This window comes from Rosa rugosa, chromosome 5 (genome assembly GCF_958449725.1).
Source record: "Rosa rugosa chromosome 5, drRosRugo1.1, whole genome shotgun sequence".
Classification (NCBI taxonomy): domain Eukaryota; kingdom Viridiplantae; phylum Streptophyta; class Magnoliopsida; order Rosales; family Rosaceae; genus Rosa; species Rosa rugosa.
The window spans coordinates 24,860,949-24,879,757 of NC_084824.1; the positions used below are offsets into that span (position 1 = coordinate 24,860,949).

Consider the following 18,809-nt stretch of genomic DNA (forward strand, 5'->3'; position numbering starts at 1 on the left):
TTAGAAGCATATATGGGACGGTTTTGAAAAAAAGAATATTGGTCGAAGATGTATTCATTGATAGATACAGAATGTTTTTATACAAGAGAGGGCTAAACGTGCTAGACTCCTACTACTACAATCTAGGAATTCTAATAAGGTAGGTAATCTACGTAATCTCCTAAAGTAATGCTATGCAATCTCAATTCAATTACAATTATGATACAATATTTTCTACACTCCCCCTCAAGTTGGAGAGTGAATGTCACGAGCTCCCAACTTGCGAATCAAAGGAATGAAAACTTCCTTTCCCAAGGCCTTTGTGAAAACATCAGCTAACTGACATGAAGAGCTCACATACTTTGTAGCTACTGAACCATCTTGAATCTTGTCCCTGATATAGTGACAATCCATCTCTATATGTCTGGTCCTTTCATGAAAGACAGGATTAGCTGCAATATGTAAAGCTGCTCTATTGTCACAATACAACAAAGCAGGTTTTGAATGAAGAATATTTAAATCTCTGAGAAGACTCCTCAACCATGTCAACTCACAACAAGCACCTGTCATTGCTCTATATTCTGCCTCAGCTGAAGAGAGTGAAACCGTCTTTTGTCTCTTTGACCTCCAAGAGATTAGTGAAGAACCAAAAAAAACACAATAGCCTGTAGTGGATCTCCGAGTCATGGGACAACCAGCCCAATCTGAATCACAATAAGCACGAAGTCTAAAATCACTTTGTGAAGAGAAGAACAAACCTTGCCCTGGCGTGTTCTTGAGATAGCGAACAACTCGTAAAGCTGCTTCCATATGAGGTTTGCGTGGCTCATGCATAAACGGATAAACCTGCTCAACACATGCACTGAGTAGGTTATATCAGGCCTTGAGATAGTGAGATAGATCAATCTACCAACCAATCTCCTATAGCGTGAAGCATCCTTAAGAAGATCTCCTTTATCTGATAATTTCAAACCACGCTCCATAGGAGTATCAATGGGAGCTGCTCCTAATAAATCTGCATCACTGATAATTTCCAATGCATACTTTCGCTGAGAAATATAAATTCCATTCTTGGAACGGGAAACTTCTATGCCAAGAAAATACTTTAAATCACCAAGATCCTTAATACGAAAGCGGCTGTTGAGAAAATTCTTCAAGGCAGAAATAGTGATAGGATCATTACCAGTGATTAATATATCATCAACATATATCAATAAAGCAGTGAATGACTGCCCTTGTTTTCGAGTGAATAATGAGTAATCTGCTTTAGACTGAATATACCCTGCTGATCGAATAGCTAGCATCAGAGAATTTTGCAAACCATTGCCGAGAGGCTTGTTTTAAACCATATAAAGACTTGTTAAGGCGACAAACTAAGTTCTCCCCCTGTCGCCGAAGACTAGGAGGAGGGGACATGAAAATTTCCTCATCAAGATCACCATGTAAGAAAGCATTATTGACATCTAATTGATGGATAGACCAATTTTGAGCAGCAGCCAAAGATAACAAGCAGCGAACAGAAACAATCTTTGCAGTAGGGGAAAAAGTGTCATGATAATCGATACCTTCCATTTGGGTGAAGCCCTTGGCAACCAAACGGGCTTTGTACCTTTCAATAGAACCATCGGATCGATGCTTGATCTTGTAAACCCAACGACAACCGATAGGTGTCTTGCCAGCCGGTAAAGGAGTGAGAGTCCAAGTGTTATTGGCATCCAATGCTTGCAATTCGGAGCGCATGGCTTCTTGCCATTCTGGATGAGAAGCAGCTTCAGCATAACTGCGTGGCTCTCCGGCCTGGGTAATCTGAGCAATAAAGGAACGATGCGGAGGAGTATAGCGATGATATGAAAGGTAATTGCATAGAGGATATCGCGTACCTTTGACAGAACCTGGAGACGAAGGAGACAACGAGTTTGGGAAATTGGAGGTGACCTGTGAACACACATAATCACGTAAGCGAACCGAAGGTGTGGTTGAGCGGGCAGAGCGACGGAGAGGTTGTGGGTCGGGGTGGTGGAGCGACGGTTCAGGCTGGGGGTCTGGGTGGTGTAGCGGCGGTTCTGGGATTGGGGGCTGGAGCACAGAGGCTGTAGGAGGTGGCGCCTGGATAGGGTCAGTAACAGTAGCGCCGGGTTCTAGGATAGGTGGCTGTGGCACAGCGGCAGTAGGAGGTGGCACTTGGAGAGGAGCGACAGGGTCAGGAACAGCAGCGCCGGCGGGATCAAATTGGGGTGGGTTTGGAGAAGGCTGACCAGATTGGAGAGACGGTGGGAGACTGGGATGAGGCGGCGGTAGACTGGGTAGAGCTGGCGACGGTGGATCGACGCGGCGTGGTGACTGGGTTGCGGACGAGGTTGGAGACGAAAGGGAATGCTCAAGCGTGTTGCGGTTTGACTGGGTTAAACAAGATGGACTTGACTGGGCTTGGGTTGGCATGTTAGGTGGGACTGTTATTTGGGCCAAAGGACGAGCGTGAATGGACTGAAGCTCCGGATCAGGCTGAGCAGCAAGGTTAAATGGAAAAGAATTCTCATGGAAAACAACATCACGACTAGTAAAAATTTTATGACTAGAGAGATCATAGAGCTTGTAGGCCTTTTGGCCAATAGGATAACCGATGAAGATGCACTTAATTGCTCTAGGAGAAAACTTATGTGTGACATTGACATTGGTAGCATAAGCTAAACAACCAAAAACACGAAGGTGATGAAAAGAAGGAGGTGTGGAATAAAGACGCTCAAAAGGTGTTTTAAATGAGGGAAGTGGAGTGGGCAAACGATTAATAACATGAACAGCGGTGAGAACACATTCGCCCCAAAATTTGGTAGGAAGATTAGCTTGGAATTTAAAGGCCCGGGCAACTTGGAGGATATGACGATGCTTGCGTTCTACTACCCCATTTTGTTGAGGCGTATAAATACAAGAATGCTGAAAAAGCACGCATTTTCTTTGAAAAATTTTTGAAGAGAAAGGAACTCAGCCCCATTATCACTGCGAAAACTTTTTATTTGAGATGAGAATTGAGTGGATGCAAAAGCAAAAAAATGTTTTACTAAAGATTGAGTTTCATGTTCATGTTGCATTAAAAAAACCCAAGTAAAACGAGAATAATCATCCACAATAGTAAGAAAATAATGGGCTCCAGAAAGAGAAGAATGTTTATAAGGACCCCAAATATCACAATGAATAAGATCAAAAGGTTTAACAGATGAGATAGAACTAGTACCAAAGGAAAGACGACTCTGCTTTGCTAATGGACAAATATCGCAAGCATGATTCGAATTAAGAGAAATATTTAAGAAATTTTTAGCAATATAATCTAGAGGAGGAGAAGAAACATGGCCCAAACGACGATGCCAAAGGTTGCTAGAGGACATGGTGAGGTGACAGGCAGGTTGAATGGGTGATGAGTGATGTGGTTTGGACGTGTTTTTCTCCATCGCTAATGCCACCAAATAGTAGAGACCGTCACGTTGTTTACCCAAACCAATTGTTTTCTTCGAAACCAGATCCTGCAAAATACACCAATATGGGAAAAATGTCACGGAACAATTCAAACCCCTTGTCAAATGACTGACCGATAACAGATCAACTTTGAATGTAGGCACACACAATACATCATGCAGATAATACACAGAATTGAGAGGCAGTGATCCTTTTGCAAAAATATTAGCCTTCTCTCCGCTAGGTAATAACACAGGAGGCAATGAACAATTTTTACGCTGATGCGAAAATAATTTAGGAGATGAAGAGATGTGATCTGTCGTCTCGCTGTCAATGATCCAGCTGCGGGAAGCGATCTTAGATAAACCTGAAGAATAGGACTGATTGGGCATGCTGCTCCTAACTGCCATGGCAGCCGAATGTGATTGAGGACTAGAAGAATCATCAGATCCTTTGTGATTCAAAATAGCCAAAACTTGCTGAAGTTGTTGCTCGGAAAGAGGACTGCAACCGAAGGAACCGTTTTGCCGATCAGATTGATTTGGTCGATTATGTTGATTGAACACTATCACCAAGGCCGGATGATCAGAATGATCAATGAAAAATGATTTGAAATTTTGATTTCCCATGGAGACGAGATCGAGGATTGTTGTACGAAATATAGAGTACAACGGAATGAGAAGAAAAATTTGTTGCACGAGAGACAAGGTGCAGCGGCTATGGAGTCAGGATTCTAGTCCTGCTTTGATACCATGAAAAAAAGAATATTGGTCGAAGATGTATTCATTGATAGATACAGAATGTTTTTATACAAGAGAGGGCTAAACGTGCTGGACTCCTACTACTACAATCTAGGAATTCTAATAAGGTAGGTAATCTACGTAATCTCCTAAAGTAATGCTATGCAATCTCAATTCAATTACAATTATGATACAATATTTTCTACAGGTTTGAGCAGGAGCTTAGCTCCGTGGAGGCTGAGAGCGCTAAGGTTTCCGATGAAATTGAGGGTCTCGTTCGAACCCATGAGGAAGGTGAGGGTACAATCTTGGTCTGGCATGCTACTGTACATTGACATGTAAATGACACATGATGGGATAATGTTTTTGTTTCTTATGAGTTTTGCTTTTGTGTCTGCAGATTTTAATCGGCTCAATGTTGATATTGGGCAGTTGAAATGTTCATTGGATTTTGTTGGATCGCAGGTTGGTTTTCCGTTGATAAAACATTGTTAAAATATGGCATCAGCCTCTTTGGTGGTAATATAAGTAATGCCAGCCCATCATATTGTTAAGAAACTTGGGTTCTAGAAGCCATCAAGCCAAACATTGGTTTAGTTGGTTGCACTTGAGTTTGATAGGATTTCCACGTGAAGCACAATCTTATAGATGGGTGATTTTCTGTGCTCGTGTCACTGAACTTGGTAGAAACACTCAGCATTACTGCTGGATGTGTTTACTTTCATTAATTTTATAGTTCCTCTGATGCGAGATTGACATTTTTGGGCCTTTAGTTGTGCTGGTCCCTCTAATCCTTTTAGAAGCTTGATGGTTGTTTTTCTACTGAAGAATGGTACTGAATTCCTGGTTAAGTTTACCCTAGAACCAATATGCCAATGCATCATCTCATACCATATATATTGCTACTGTATTGGGTTTTTATTGGATGCCTATAACCAGATCTTTTCTCATCAGTTTATGCATTAGACATTGGATTTAGTCATAATTATTGTGTTTGTATACATACTGTGATTTAGCCATTTCTCCAAATACTCTTCAATTGTAACTCTAAATGTCTAATTTTTCAAAGTTCTCATCATTCCATTGTGCAGTAAACTACACTTTCTGTGCAGTGGTTCATAACAAAAGTGCAGGACATAATTGTTAAGCACACCAAACAAACAGCAGAACAACAAACCCAGAACATCTTCTAGTTCTAGGAAAGAACAAACAAGCTAGAATTAGCCGATGGAGAGAGTGATTGACCATCACATGACAGCACAACTAGTGCCTGATCTGCCTCATACATCAAGGGCCTCCTTCAAGACTTCGGCAGATGAAAGGCTTCTTTGAGAATGCAAAAAAGAACAAACGATATACATTAATAACTAGTAGCAAAATTAACCGTTCTTGATTATTGGGTAAGAGCAAGAAATGGTGAATTCGTACCTGAAAATCAACTTATCCATCAGTCTAAATCGCTTCCACTGGCTTTAGGTACAGCTCCATGGGTGATTTGTTTAAATCTTTTTGTTGGACGGAGTTCCCCGTCATGATCGCAGTGTTCAACACCTCGCTTGGTACTAATGCCTCCTGATGATGATGTAGATATAATGGCAGCTTCTGCTTTGTCAAAATCACAACTCAAGCCCAACTCAGACATGCTAACATTGCTCTTCCTATATATCTTTTCTACCGAGTCTTCACTGCTTACATCATCTTCATCACCCAAATCCTCGTCCTCGTCTTCATCCTCGTCCTCACAAGGCACATTAACCAGGTCTTCGTCCTCGTCTTCGTCCTCTTCTTCATCCTCGTCTTCGTCCTCGTCCTCGTCCTCATCCTCATCCTCACAAGGCACATTAACCAGGTGGACTCCACAGCTTTTAAAGAGAAAAGCATCACCGGATAGGTAGGAAAATGTAAGTTGACACAAATAAGGCATCCATGGATCACTGTTTCTATCTACCTCTTTCTTGATGTCGACCTTCAATGGAATATATCTCAGCCACACATGAGCTGATGGCTCTGTTACTGTTGTTAGAAAGTAACACGTCGGTGGGAGTGGCTCATCATCCATGACTTCTTCACGGGCAGTCATGTCAACTTCATTGATTGTAATGTCGAGACCAAAATGAATTTCTTCAGGATAATCTTCAAAAACAGCACAAACAACAAACCCTGTTTCCTTCCATTTCAAACTCCTAGGGATTTCTATACAAAGTTCACATATATCAGTGCAATCACACATACGAACACAGACTTCGTCCTTACGGCAGTCGAACCACTTCGGAACTTCACTTCCTGGAAGTCTAGCATCAAACTCAGATTTCTTAGATACCTGTACATACTTATGGATGTATTAGTTAATTTGTTTAGTCATACATGATATTAACGATTGCTTAGATACAGAGAGAGAGAGAGAGAGAGAGAGAGCGACCTTATTCAGTATTAATGCCTTTGCCATCTTTGACACGACCTCATTCAGTTGTACTGCATCTGCCATCTTTGACACAACGTCAAAGCCCGCATTATGAATCAGTAACCTATGACAATTAGACAAGTCCATCGACTTAATAAGCCATCGAGTGTCACTGAATTCCAATATCCTGGACAATGTTGGAAATTTTTCCAGTGACACGCAACCGCCAACGTCTATCTCTTCTATATATGGTGGAAGTCCTAAGATTTCTCGAAGACTCTTGCAACCATTCAGATGAAGATCATGCAACATGATAAATTTGCTAATACAAGCAGGAAGACTAACAAGATTGCTTCCCGATAGATTGAGTCTGTACAAGGCGTAGAAGCAATCAAGACTAGCCAGGAAATCATGGACTGATAGTAAATTGCATCCTTCAAATTGTAGGTTTGTTAGCCGGGGAAACAGTTGTAGTGAACCATGGTTGTCACGTGAGATGTTTGAATTAGCTGGACGCATCACAGGAAGTGATTCTTCAATTGATGGAACTTCCAAGCTCGCCTTTGTTGGAAATACAACAAGATTTGGGCACTTCGAGAGACTAAGAAACGATAGAGATCGCAACTTGTAAATACTCTGCGGCAGATTTCTAAGGTTTATACATGTACATAAATGCAAGTAGTCAAGCTCAACGAGATTTCCAATGAATGAAGGCAATTCTTCAATGGGAGTTGAAGACATTTTCAATTCTCTCAAGGAAGTGAGATATCCTATCCATGAAGGGAGTTGTTTAATGCCAGTCCAACTTAAATTCAATCTCCAAAGACAATCCATTTTGTCCACAATTTCTACGAAATTCTCAAGGCTTCTGCATTGTTGAAGCTGAAGCTCTCTCATGGATTTCCAGCTAACTCTTGTTGGAAAAATTATGAGGCTATAGCAACAAAGAAGATTGAATTTTGAAAGTTTATCAAGAAACCCTACAGAAGGATGTATTTCAACTAAATTGCTACTGCGAGATAGGTCAAAAATCTGTAAGTTCGGGATTTCGGATAAGTCGGCCACTTTTGTTAGATGTCGACAAGAACTTAAATTTATGGATGTCAGGTTTCTCAGATTCTGCGAGACAAACAGAAAAGGATTGAGAGAATGTAGTGAAAAATTTAGAGAATGGAGTGAAAATTTAAGAGAATGGAGCGAGGAAAAAAAAAAAAATCTGTAGTGCCACAACGAGTGAAAAATTGTACGTCTGGCATACCTTGAATCCCTCCATCACTCCTGTGATGCGACTTTTAGGCATCTTGAGTACAGCAAGTTTCCTTGGATTAAAATTAGATGGCAAAGATTGGAAGGGACAGTTAGGCCAATCTACAACCCTCAAGCTACTGGGCAGATAATCAAGAGCTCCAGAAAAGCATCCAGCTCGGTGTATAAACAGTCTAAGATTTCGCATCTTCAAGAAAGTGGTACCACTTAAGCATATCACATCTGAATCTTCTGGCAGCTCCACCTTGATGCCTGTAATCTTAGCTGTTCCCTGGCATGAAAAGGTAATAGTATTAAGTAGTAACTACTCAAACTCTTTATCATATGAAATACAAGCATATTCTTTTTTTTGTTATGATCTCAAACTTAAAAATAATTAGTTTCGCATGAGATAAATTAGAATTTGAACTTACTGTATTTTCTGTCAGAACATCATAAACATCATCATGAAACCACAATCTGCTACGTTTCCCAGGATCATTGGGCGACTCTTGGTGAATTATGTCTTTACCCATTTCTTCTAGCAAGTCATGCATACGGATAACACCGAATTCACTAATATTAATGAGGGCCATTTCAATGAGCACATTAACACCATGGTCAGGGTTGAGGCCACAACCTTCTAGCATTTTTATCACGTGTTTCTTCTTTCTACCGTTAAAGAAACATGCAATATCTAGGAACACTTCCTTTGCAGAATCAACCAATGCATCATAACTAACTTTGAGAATTTGTTGAATTTCTGGGCTTTTGAAACCATCTAATGTCGCTTTCCATGTATCTAGATTTCCACCATATAAATAAGAACCTAGAACTCTCAAAGCTAGGGGAAGGCCTTGGGCATAGCCTATAGCACGTTCTGTGAGTTCCGCATAAACCTCTGAAGGTCCTTTTCTTTTAAAGGCACTCCAACTGAAGAGCTCAACAGCTTCATGATAATCTAATTTTTTGACGTTGTACATTAAGTCAATGTCATGAGCAACCAGCAATCTTTTATCCCTTGTGGTTATGATAATTCGACTACCCTTACCAAACCAATCGAGTCCCCCAGCTAAGTTGTTTAACTGATTCAGGTTATTCACATCATCAAGAACTAGAAGAACACTTTTATAGCGCAACCTTTCCTTTATGGTAGTGATGCCTATAGCAGCGTTGGTCACCTTCAATTTTTTTCTCCCTAGAATCTCAAAAAGAAGGGTCTCTTGTTGTTTGACCAAGCCTCCAGAGCACATTGAATTTTCTCTAACACTTTCCAGAAAACATCTTCCTTCAAATTTGTGGGCAATTGAATTATAGACGGCTTTGGCAATCGTTGTCTTACCTATTCCACCGGTTCCCCATATCCCTACCATACAAACATCTCTTCCTCGAACGCGCAACAACTTATTTATATCTTGCACACGAGGCTTTATCCCAACCGGGTACTTTGCCACATTCAAATATGTATGCGTTATAACTTGCTCTGAAATCTCTTCCACGATGTCATGTATACATTTAGATTCAGAGTGCCTGACGTTCAAATCAGAGAAGACATTTGATCAAATCGCCAAACTGGCATTCTCATGTGTCAAAGAAAAAAAAAAGAAAAGGAAAAACCTTAGCAAAAAAAAAAAAAAATTAAATATCTTCTGGAAAGTGAATTAGGATGAGAGGATGACACAAAGCAATTTTCCTTTTTAAGGGTGCGGTGGAACCCAAAGAATAGGTTAGGTCATCGCTACTGGATGATGTGAAAAAACTCGAATGATACTATGACTGTAAACATGAATATCATAAGCAATACATGTCAACCACCTTCATCATCATTGCGAACGAGCTAAATAGGTTACCTCATTATAACAGTGATTTCCTAGAATAAGACCATGAAGTCAACAATTGGCTACCTCTTTCTTTGTGGTTTTTTTTTTTTTGGTCTCTTGTCTTTTGGGCGGACAGCCGGACACCTGATAGCTCATAGCTTCATACTTACGTACCAAAAGTAACAATTTACATGCTCTATGTTACCTCCTTCACTAATCAAATGGGCCAAAACTTCGTTGTAGATAGCGAGGCATTAGTGGGTTTTTGAGCCCCTACTTATTTATTTTGTCGTCTGTAAGGTTTGTAATAAATGTTCGTCTATGGTACATCAATGTACTACTACATTAAATAAATTAGTTTAATTTATAGATAGACTAACTCTATGCATGCATTGGTAGAGTAGTTTAAAATTACTCTATGTTTATATCGAACTAGTCTATCTCTATATCAAATTATAATTTATTTGATATAATAACACATTGATGTACCGTAAAACTTTCTGACCTTGTAACAAACTGACAAATGAGAGTATTCATCTCTCTCAAATGAAAATTTTGATTGTAATAACTAATAAGACCAAATGATAATTATTACTATATGATTTTTTTTTGTTTTTGTCTATAAAGAAATAGTATCATTATATAACTTGGGTGATGTTATTGACACACTCCTTTTTTCTATTCACAGATCCCTCCTACTTTTTATTACTTTAATTTAATTTTTCTTCCAAATTACCCTAATTACCCTTCTTTGCAATTCTTTTTTTTTTTAATTTTTTTATCTATTTGGCAAGTCAATCATCTCTAGTCTTATTTGTACACCTTTTGTGAGCTCTATTTTCAAAATTCCTTTTTCCTCTTTTCTTTTCTATCAAAAACTAGGGAAAAAAAAGTCACCATCCAACCAAAAGGGGATCCTTCAAAATGCAGAGACCCATTTAGAGTTAGAAGCAAAAAAAAATACCTAATTTCTTACTAATGAAACACATATAGATATAAATATGATGAAAACTTTCAAGCAGTGATATCAATTCTAAGTTAAAACCCAAAACTAACAGACCCATAAAACTACCAAACCGAAGGAAATCTAAACATTTGTATTAAAATTGTATTTAACAAATACACTAAATAATTTCAGTTAGCAGTAATTTTAGAGAGATGGAATGATTATGCTAGAGAAGTTTCAATGGAAAAGAAGAGAGGGAAAAAGAGTTTTGAAGACAGAGCTCACAGAAGGAGACAAGGAAATAAGGCTGGGATGATTGACTTGCCAGATAGAAAAAAGAAACGTAGTTGTAAGGGAGGGTAGTTAGGATAATTTGTAAAAAAATTAAACTAAAGTAATAGAAAAGTAAAGGGGCTGTGTGAATAGAGAAAATGAGTGTGCCCCTATAACTTGAAGCATTAATATAGTAGGGGTTAGAAATATACTCATTTAAAAGAGGCCACCCTAACAAATTTGCCGCTTCTTTAAGAGCTACCTTCCATATCTGGACCTTCTCCATGTTATCCTTGACATTGCGTTCATGATTAGCAAGTGCCTCCCCAAAGCTACCTCTGTGATTTCGTATATCCGAGGGATTGACTCTGTAGAAAACTGGTCGAACGTCTTGTTGATTTAATTTCTTGCATTCGAGGATCTTGACAAGTTCATCCAAACACCACTTAGAGGATGCATAGTTTTTAGAGAACACAATGATTGAGATCCTCGACTCTTCAATTGTTTGGAGAAGTGATGTGGATATATCTTCTCCTCTTTCGAGCTCATCATCCATGAAGGTGTTGATTCCCTTCTGACGCAAAGCACTGCACAAATGGCCTGTGAAATTATTACGGGTATCCTCCCCTCTAAAACTCAGAAAGACATGGTATTTCCATGGATGGTTGGAAGAAGAGGAGGACATGGAAGCTGCTTCAATATCTGCCATCGAGATCGAGGATATTGTTCAAATTAGATAACTAAAACAGGCACTCTCTGTGAATCGACCTCTTGCTATAATTATGTTTAAGGCTTCATGTCAATGCCAATTAATTGAAGGTGAGGCAACATCTATGCAATAAGTTCGTCGACTTCTTTGTTTTCGTTGGTAATTCCTATGATCTAATATTCTAATTGAAACCGTCCGCACTTCACTAAGTTTATTCCTCTCCCAAAGTCATAGGGTGCATCGCCAATGAGTCTCGTATTGATTTTGATTTTAGAGTAGTTAAATCTATATCCAATTTTTTAATGGTGTAGTATGCAGTATAGACTTGGGTAAATCCGTCCCAGCAAATTAACATTTCACACAGCGTCAAGGATTATTGTTGTTTTCATATTTTAAGAGATAAACAATTGGTCACTTGTCTTTTGTTAAGACCTACACTAGCTCTGAATTCCGTAATCATTTTCTCTTTCTCTCGGAGTACCACTTATAAACGAGATACGTTATAGTTTGTGGCGCTGTATTATATTTGAAGCAATAATATTTCAAATTGGTGGTGTTCGGCACTCTCTGACCCCGACACGTCTTTGTTTTTGTCACGATCGTATCAATTGTATGGCTTTGACTTTCTGACATTTCTAAGGACACTACACTAAAATACATGTAATGATAACCGATACTCTACCATTTTTTGGATTTTTTTTTTTCAATTAAAAATAAAGATTGAAAACAAAACCAATACAAAGTTTATTGTCATTTTGAGGGTATAATTGCAACATTTAATCCTAGCTGTAGGCTATAAGACTTAGATTACATAGACATGTACATTATGAAATGAAATAGTATATCATGACTGTTATAAGTCGCCTATTAGCTCAATTACGAAGACAAAAAAAAAAAAAAAAAATTGAAGAAAGAAAGAGAAGTGTAGAGAGCAAGAAGTTGCTTTGTGTTGAGTTAGGTTGTAAATGATTCAATTGATATGTGAAATGGTGAGCCTCAATCTCTTAGACAGTGAAGGTTGAGGTATATTCATGATATTTCATAAATAGTATAATTCGTATGGAGTAAATAATAAGAGAACACCAAAAGGTCTTTAGGAATTGATGTATAATAACCAACTCTTTTCTTTTTCAGAAAATAAAAAAGAAAAGAGTTGGTTATTGCAGAGAAAAAAAAAATGGGAGAGAGAAAAGTGGATTGTGGGTACTTTTTTTTATTTTCATTTTTAAAATAAAAATACATTTTGTAATGTCTTAATTATCCTTGTGATTTAATTAATTCTCAAAGTTGATTAATCTTCTAGGGTCAATTCTGTCAAAATTTTAGATTTTGGCTAACAAAGCCTCTTCTCTTAATAATAACTAGCATTTCTCCACACATACTCTGCATGTGCAAGTTATTATTATTTTTTTTCAGAAAATAAAAAAGAAAAGAGTTGGTTATTGTAGAGAAAAAAAAAGGGAAATGATGGAAAAGGTCACTTTAGAGAGTGAAATGATAATAAGGTCACCTAGTTTCCCACTTGATAAAAAAGTCCATTGTGAATTGTTATTAATATTAGTTTAGTCCTTATGAATAATGAGGTCATGTTAAAAAAGGTCAGTTTTTAATTTTTATCATTCCGATTTTGCCCCTAAGGTAATAAACCTTTATAACCTTCCATTTCAAAATCTGGGAGCTCAAATTTTCTCTCTCCTTTGATCAGAAAGCTTCCGATTCGATTTGATCGGAGATCTCTTTCCGAGATTCTTTCTTCGCCGCCCTCTCCGTCGGAAGCTTCCGATTTCTCTTTGTGCTTCTGCGACGATCTGAAAGTGGTTTTGGAGCTTCCTCAGCTCTTTTCTCTTTTTCTGGATCTCTGGCTTCGTCGGTGTTCGTCTTCTTCGTCGACTCAGTGCTTAGTTACAGTCTCTCTATTTCTTCCTCTCTCTGGTTTTCTCTGATTTGATCGGTAAGCCTTCTCTCTGTGAATTTGTTCGTTTTGGATTTTGCAGTGTATTTTTGTTGTTTGTGTTAAATTGTTGAATTGTTCGTTTTGGATTACTGTGTTCTTCTCCTTTGTCGACTTAGTGCTATGTTGAATTGTTGATGATGTTTTGTGCTATTGCGGTACTATATTTGTTCTATACTGTGATTTTTTTATCAGTGACATGACCAGTTACATTTTTAATACTGCTGTTTTGTTCAGGAATTATCATTTATTTTGCGAGTATGATGTTGTTCTTCTGTTCAGGCATTAATAGTGACTTTGGCAGTGATAATTCTGTTGATTCCTTAGTAGTGACATGGTCAGTTACATTTATAATATTGTTCTTCTGTTCAGGCTTTAACAAGTCACTGCCAAAGTAACTGTTTGTGACTTGTTTGTGTTGATTCTGTTGATTTCCTTAGTAGTGACATGGATAGTGATTTGTTTTATTCTTGTGCAGTACAGTTGTTATGGATACTAGCTATGTTGTCAAGTTTATTTATTCTGGTGAAGCAGCGACAGTTCCATTGTTGCATAATTGGTCGTTTGTTGACCTATGCAATTCCATACGCTCTCGTTTTCCGGATTTGATTCAAGGCAATTTCATGTTGAGGTACATTATTCCTCCGGATTCTACTTCATGTTTTCTAGAGAGTGAAGTTGATATGAGAATGATTTTTAGGAATTTGGTTCGTTACAATTCTGATTTTGTTGAAGTGTTTGTTACTGATTTGCCTTCTATTAGTGAAAGTGTGGTAAGTAATACAGTGTGTGAGGATTCTAGTACCATGCTTGAGGAGAATGATTATTTGGGGTGTTATAGGGCAGAGCCACCGAAGAGTTATATGATGAAAGGTTGGGAGAGTTATATTCATTCTGAAGGCCAAAAGTTTGAGGGTGGGGTTGTTGAGTTTAGGGATAAGCTGCGTAAGTATGCCATAGAAATTGGCTTTTCATATGAGTTTGTTAGAAATGACAAGGTTCGTGTTATTGCTCAGTGTTCTAAGAAACATTCTCAAGGCTGCAATTGGCTTGTGAAGGCTCATTTATGCAGGGCTAATGGTTTCTTTATGATTAAAAGGTTGGTTAATGTTCACACTTGTCATGGTGTGATTCGTTTGTAGAAGAGTAAGATGATGGGATCCAAGGTTGTCAAGTCTATTGTGCTTGATAAGATTTGTGCCAATCCAAACAAAAAGCCAATTGATATAGCTGATGAGATCAAGAGTGATTATGGTTTGGATGTTGCTTATCGTACAGTTTGGTATGGTACGGAGTTGGCAAAAACAGCCCTACATGGTGATGAAGCTGAGTCTTATGCTCAGCTACTTTGGTTCAGTGAGTCTGTTATGAAGTCAAACCGCGACTCTAGGATAGTGGTTGAGTTTCATCGAGAAACACACAGGTTTCAGCGTATGTTTGTGACCTATGGTGCATGGATGAAGGGTTTTCAATCTTGTAGACCTATTCTTTTCATTGATGCTACATTCATTACCAACAAGTACAAGGGGCAGATTATTGCTGCATCGGCAAAGGATGCCAATCAAGGTTGAATATCCTTCATTATTTGTAGTTTTTTATTTTTCTTGTTTTCTATTTCCTGCCATGTTCTGTTTTTTTTTTGTAATGTAAGTGACATGGTTAGTTACATAGCTACTGACATGGTCAGTTACATGTTCATTGACAGTTACATGTCCAATGACCTAAATGTTCTGTGATTTGAATGACATGTCTCTGGCCATGTCACTGTCAAGTAATTTGCAGTTATGTCAGCAACATGGTCAGTGACATTAACAGTTACATGACAGTGACATTATTTTGTTTTTCTGTTCAGGCTTGTATCCAGTTGCTTATGCTATTGTGGATTCTGAAAATGAGAGTAATTTGAGATTTTTTCTTGAGGTTTTGGCTGAAGAGTTTGCAAAACACCCTATGAGGAGGGTGACATTCATTTCTGATCGTCATGTTGGGCTTGTTAGTGCTTTCCCTAGAGTGTTTCCTAATAATCCACATGGGTTTTGTTTTAGACACCTGATGTCTAACCTTTCTGACAAATTTCCAGCTGGTTCTTACCTCAAGGATTGGATTCCCCACTTGTTTATGTGTTGTGCTTATTCTCGAACACTGGAGATGTATGAGTTCAACATGGAAATCTTGAGGAGTGAAGGCGGCGACATAGTTGCTCAATTTCTGGAGGATCTTCCCAAGGAGAACTGGTGTATGGCTTACTTTAACGGCGAAAGATTTGGTGAAATGACAAATAACTTGGTTGAGTCTTTCAATAATTGGGTGTTGCCTTTGAAGAGTCTTCCTATTCTTGATATTAATGATGGCATTAGAGTGAAGTCCATGGCTTCAATTGCTGCTCGGAAGCAGGATGCTGAGGAATGGTTCTCTGAGTTGTGCCCGGTGATTGAAAAGAAGCTGAAGGAGAATTTGGAAGTCGGAAGGCATTGGAGAGTGAGCAGGTCTGATACCTATGTGTATGAAGTTCACTGCCAGAAGTACAATAGCATGGTAAATTTGGAAACTCGCTTTTGTTCGTGTGGAGAATGGCAGCTGTATGGCTTCCCATGTTCCCATGCCCTTGTAGTGATCCAACAACATGGTTCTTCCCCGTATTTGTATGTCAATGAGCTGTACAAGGTGGAGAAATATCGAGAAACTTATTCTTTCCCAATTAATCCTCTTCCCTCTATTTCGAAGCAAGTGCATGATTTTGGTAGAGATGCGGTGATATTGCAGCCGCCTTTGACTAGAAGACCACCAGGAAGGCCTAGAAAGAAGAGGTTCAGAAAAAGGAGCGAGAAAACCAGGGTGATCAAGTGTGGTAGGTGTGGAAAATGTGATGGTCACAACAGAAAGAGTTGTACAGCTCCAATATAGGTTCAATTCTGCCTACATGCCTTTAACAGTGACATAGCAAGTGACTCCAATACAGTTTGAAATTTTGTTTTGATTTTTCATTTTTTTCAATAAATGATAAGAAGTTCTTGTAAGGTGCTTACTCATTGGAATTTTTTTTTGACTATGAGACAGTGTATCTGCTTTCTTCTTTTATAAATCCTTCAGTATTCTTTGTGTCTACAAGTTTTTAATAGTTACATGTACAGTGACATAACCATTTTGGCATTAGTTTACATTGACTTGTCCATTGACATTAGTTTTTAGTTATCTTGGCAGTGACTTGTTCAATGACTTGTAGTTGGATCACTGCATATAGATTTGGTAATTGGCAGCGGAACGCTGCCTTTGCGGTGCAGCGGCACGCTGCAAACTGAAATAGAAATATCATTTTGGCTGTGACTTCTCTAGTGACTTATAGTTTTAATATTTTTTGTCCAGTTACATATTCAGCTACATGCTTAGTTACATGTTCAGTTACATGGTCAGTTACATACATTGTAAGTTACATGGTCAGGTACATTATCAGTGACTTGGTCAGTTACTTGAGTTTTACAGTAACTTGCCTAGTGACTTGGCCAATGACATTCAGTTTTCTTTTTACTTGGCCAGTGACTTAAGCAGTTACATAATGGGCAGTAGTGAATTTAACAATGACACTTTCAATTATATGCGGCCTTCATATTTACATAGTCAGTGACTTGCCCTATGAATTCAGAAGATGCATTAATCTTGAATAAAAAGATCCATACAAGTCATAGTCTGAACTAAACAACAAATTTCTGAAATTCTGAACTAAACAAACAAATTTCTAAAATTCTTAATTTGCTGAGTTCCAACTCTGCTTATGTTCTGCAAATTTTTTGAATATTTGAGCTTTGAACTTCATCATCTGAGCTTTGGTGACTTTGTTTGGCATCTTCTCCTCTTTTGCCATTCTGTCCATGTAATACATTACAAAAGGTCCGCAATCTAATCTGTTGTCAAAATTTCAAGTTAATGATTTTGACCAACTTAGTAACAGTAAAGTTATCATTTTAAATTTTTGAATATAGACTTACGATCCTTCGTCTTGTTGGGGGCAGATTCTGGCATGGTTCAAAGGAATCCTTCCACCGTCATAATTTTCCTTTATCCACCTTATTGTTCTTATCTCGTCATCACTCAAAATACTTTCAACCATCTTTAATTTTGTGTGAGTGCTTTGACTCTTGTCAAATTTCATTCGGCAGCCTTGCTGCAGCATATCGTCTGCTTGATCTTTCACTGCTCTCATCCACAGCTCGACCATTTCAACCTGTATTTTTTCACAGATTAGTGAGTGATAGTTACATGGTCAGTTACATGGTCAGTAAGAAGTTTCTTACCATTTTTTTTATACTTTTAAAGCACTCCCCTGTTCCTGCTCTTCTTGGTTTCATTGAATCAAAATGCAGCCATTGCGGTATGTCCTTGTCAAAGACCAAGAGCGTGTGGTGAAATTCTTCATTATGGGTAATTGGGAAGAAAAGCATGCTGCATTTTCCCATGTTTTGGAACAGCGGCTCACACAAGTATTGATGGAGGTTTCTCACAGTTAAATGTATTGTCAAATACTATTTAAAAAAAGAAAGAAAGAAATACATAGAACGAGTTATAAATAAACAAAGAATGAGAGATAAGGATTCAATGTTTATAGAAAGTGCTCGTCATACTTACCCAACACATGGTATGCATAAAAGCAGATCTTCCCAAACTTTGTGAACTTTCGTTTTGCAGTTCATCCTTCAACATTTCCCCATAGCAATCAATCCAGTTGTTTGCTATTGATTGATCGCTTATGAACATTTTGACATCTGCCCTTGTGATTTCGCTTCCAGCCTCTTTTCCCTCCCAGAATAATACGCTGCATAACATAGAACGTTGTTAGTCCTGTGACTTAGCCAGTTACTTTTCACTTGCCAATGATCTGGACAGTGACTTGGCCAGCTACATGGCAATTGCCATGATCTGGACAGTGACTTGACCAGTGACTAGGCCAGCTACATGGCATTTGAAAATGATCTGGACAGTGACTAGGCCAGCTACATGGCAATTGCCATGATCTGGACAGTGACTTGGCCAGTGACTAGGACAGCTACATGGCAAGTTAAGTCACTATCTTGTGAGCTGTAACATGAAACATTACCTTTGTTCTGCCTTGTTCCAGTACTTCTCTAATTTGCTTTTAGTTGGGCTGTCAAGTAGCTTGTACAGTTGTCGGTTTTGCCAATCTATCACTTCAATTTCGTTTTTTTCTGTTTGTTCCTCGTCATCCACATTAATCGTCAAATCATGTATCACTTCCTCCTGTGGCTGCTGTTCAGCTGTCTGTCCTTTTTTCTTTTCCAGTGCTGT

The 18,809-nt window shown here is 38.5% G+C and overlaps 2 protein-coding genes across 2 annotated transcripts; one reads left to right on the forward strand and one right to left on the reverse strand.

Moving 5' to 3' along the window:
• Nucleotides 1–5,613: 5,613 nt before the first annotated feature.
• LOC133711421 (TMV resistance protein N-like) lies at nt 5,614–11,560 on the reverse strand. Its single transcript, XM_062137550.1, has 6 exons — nt 11,064–11,560; nt 8,247–9,342; nt 7,826–8,104; nt 6,586–7,686; nt 6,051–6,486; nt 5,614–5,963 (listed from the first exon to the last, which is right to left on the reverse strand). The coding sequence occupies exons 1-6, from the start codon at nt 11,558–11,560 to the stop codon at nt 5,614–5,616; spliced, it is 3,759 nt and encodes a 1,252-aa protein (XP_061993534.1).
• A 4,003-nt stretch (nt 11,561–15,563) lies between these two features.
• Nucleotides 15,564–16,415, forward strand: LOC133711422 (uncharacterized). Its single transcript, XM_062137551.1, has one exon. It carries the CDS (start codon nt 15,564–15,566, stop codon nt 16,413–16,415), a length of 852 nt encoding a protein of 283 aa, XP_061993535.1.
• Nucleotides 16,416–18,809: the final 2,394 nt, after the last annotated feature.

Coding starts and splice junctions, on each gene's coding strand:
- LOC133711421 (XM_062137550.1), bottom strand. CDS start 11,560: ATGGCAGATATTGAAGCAGCTTCCATGTCCTCCTCTTCTTCCAACCAT. Junction 8,105..8,246: donor ATGTTCTGACAGAAAATACA/GTAAGTTCAAAT, acceptor TTTTCATGCCAG/GGAACAGCTAAGATTACAGG. Junction 7,687..7,825: donor GAGTGATGGAGGGATTCAAG/GTATGCCAGACG, acceptor TTTGTCTCGCAG/AATCTGAGAAACCTGACATC.
- LOC133711422 (XM_062137551.1), top strand. CDS start 15,564: ATGTCTAACCTTTCTGACAAATTTCCAGCTGGTTCTTACCTCAAGGAT.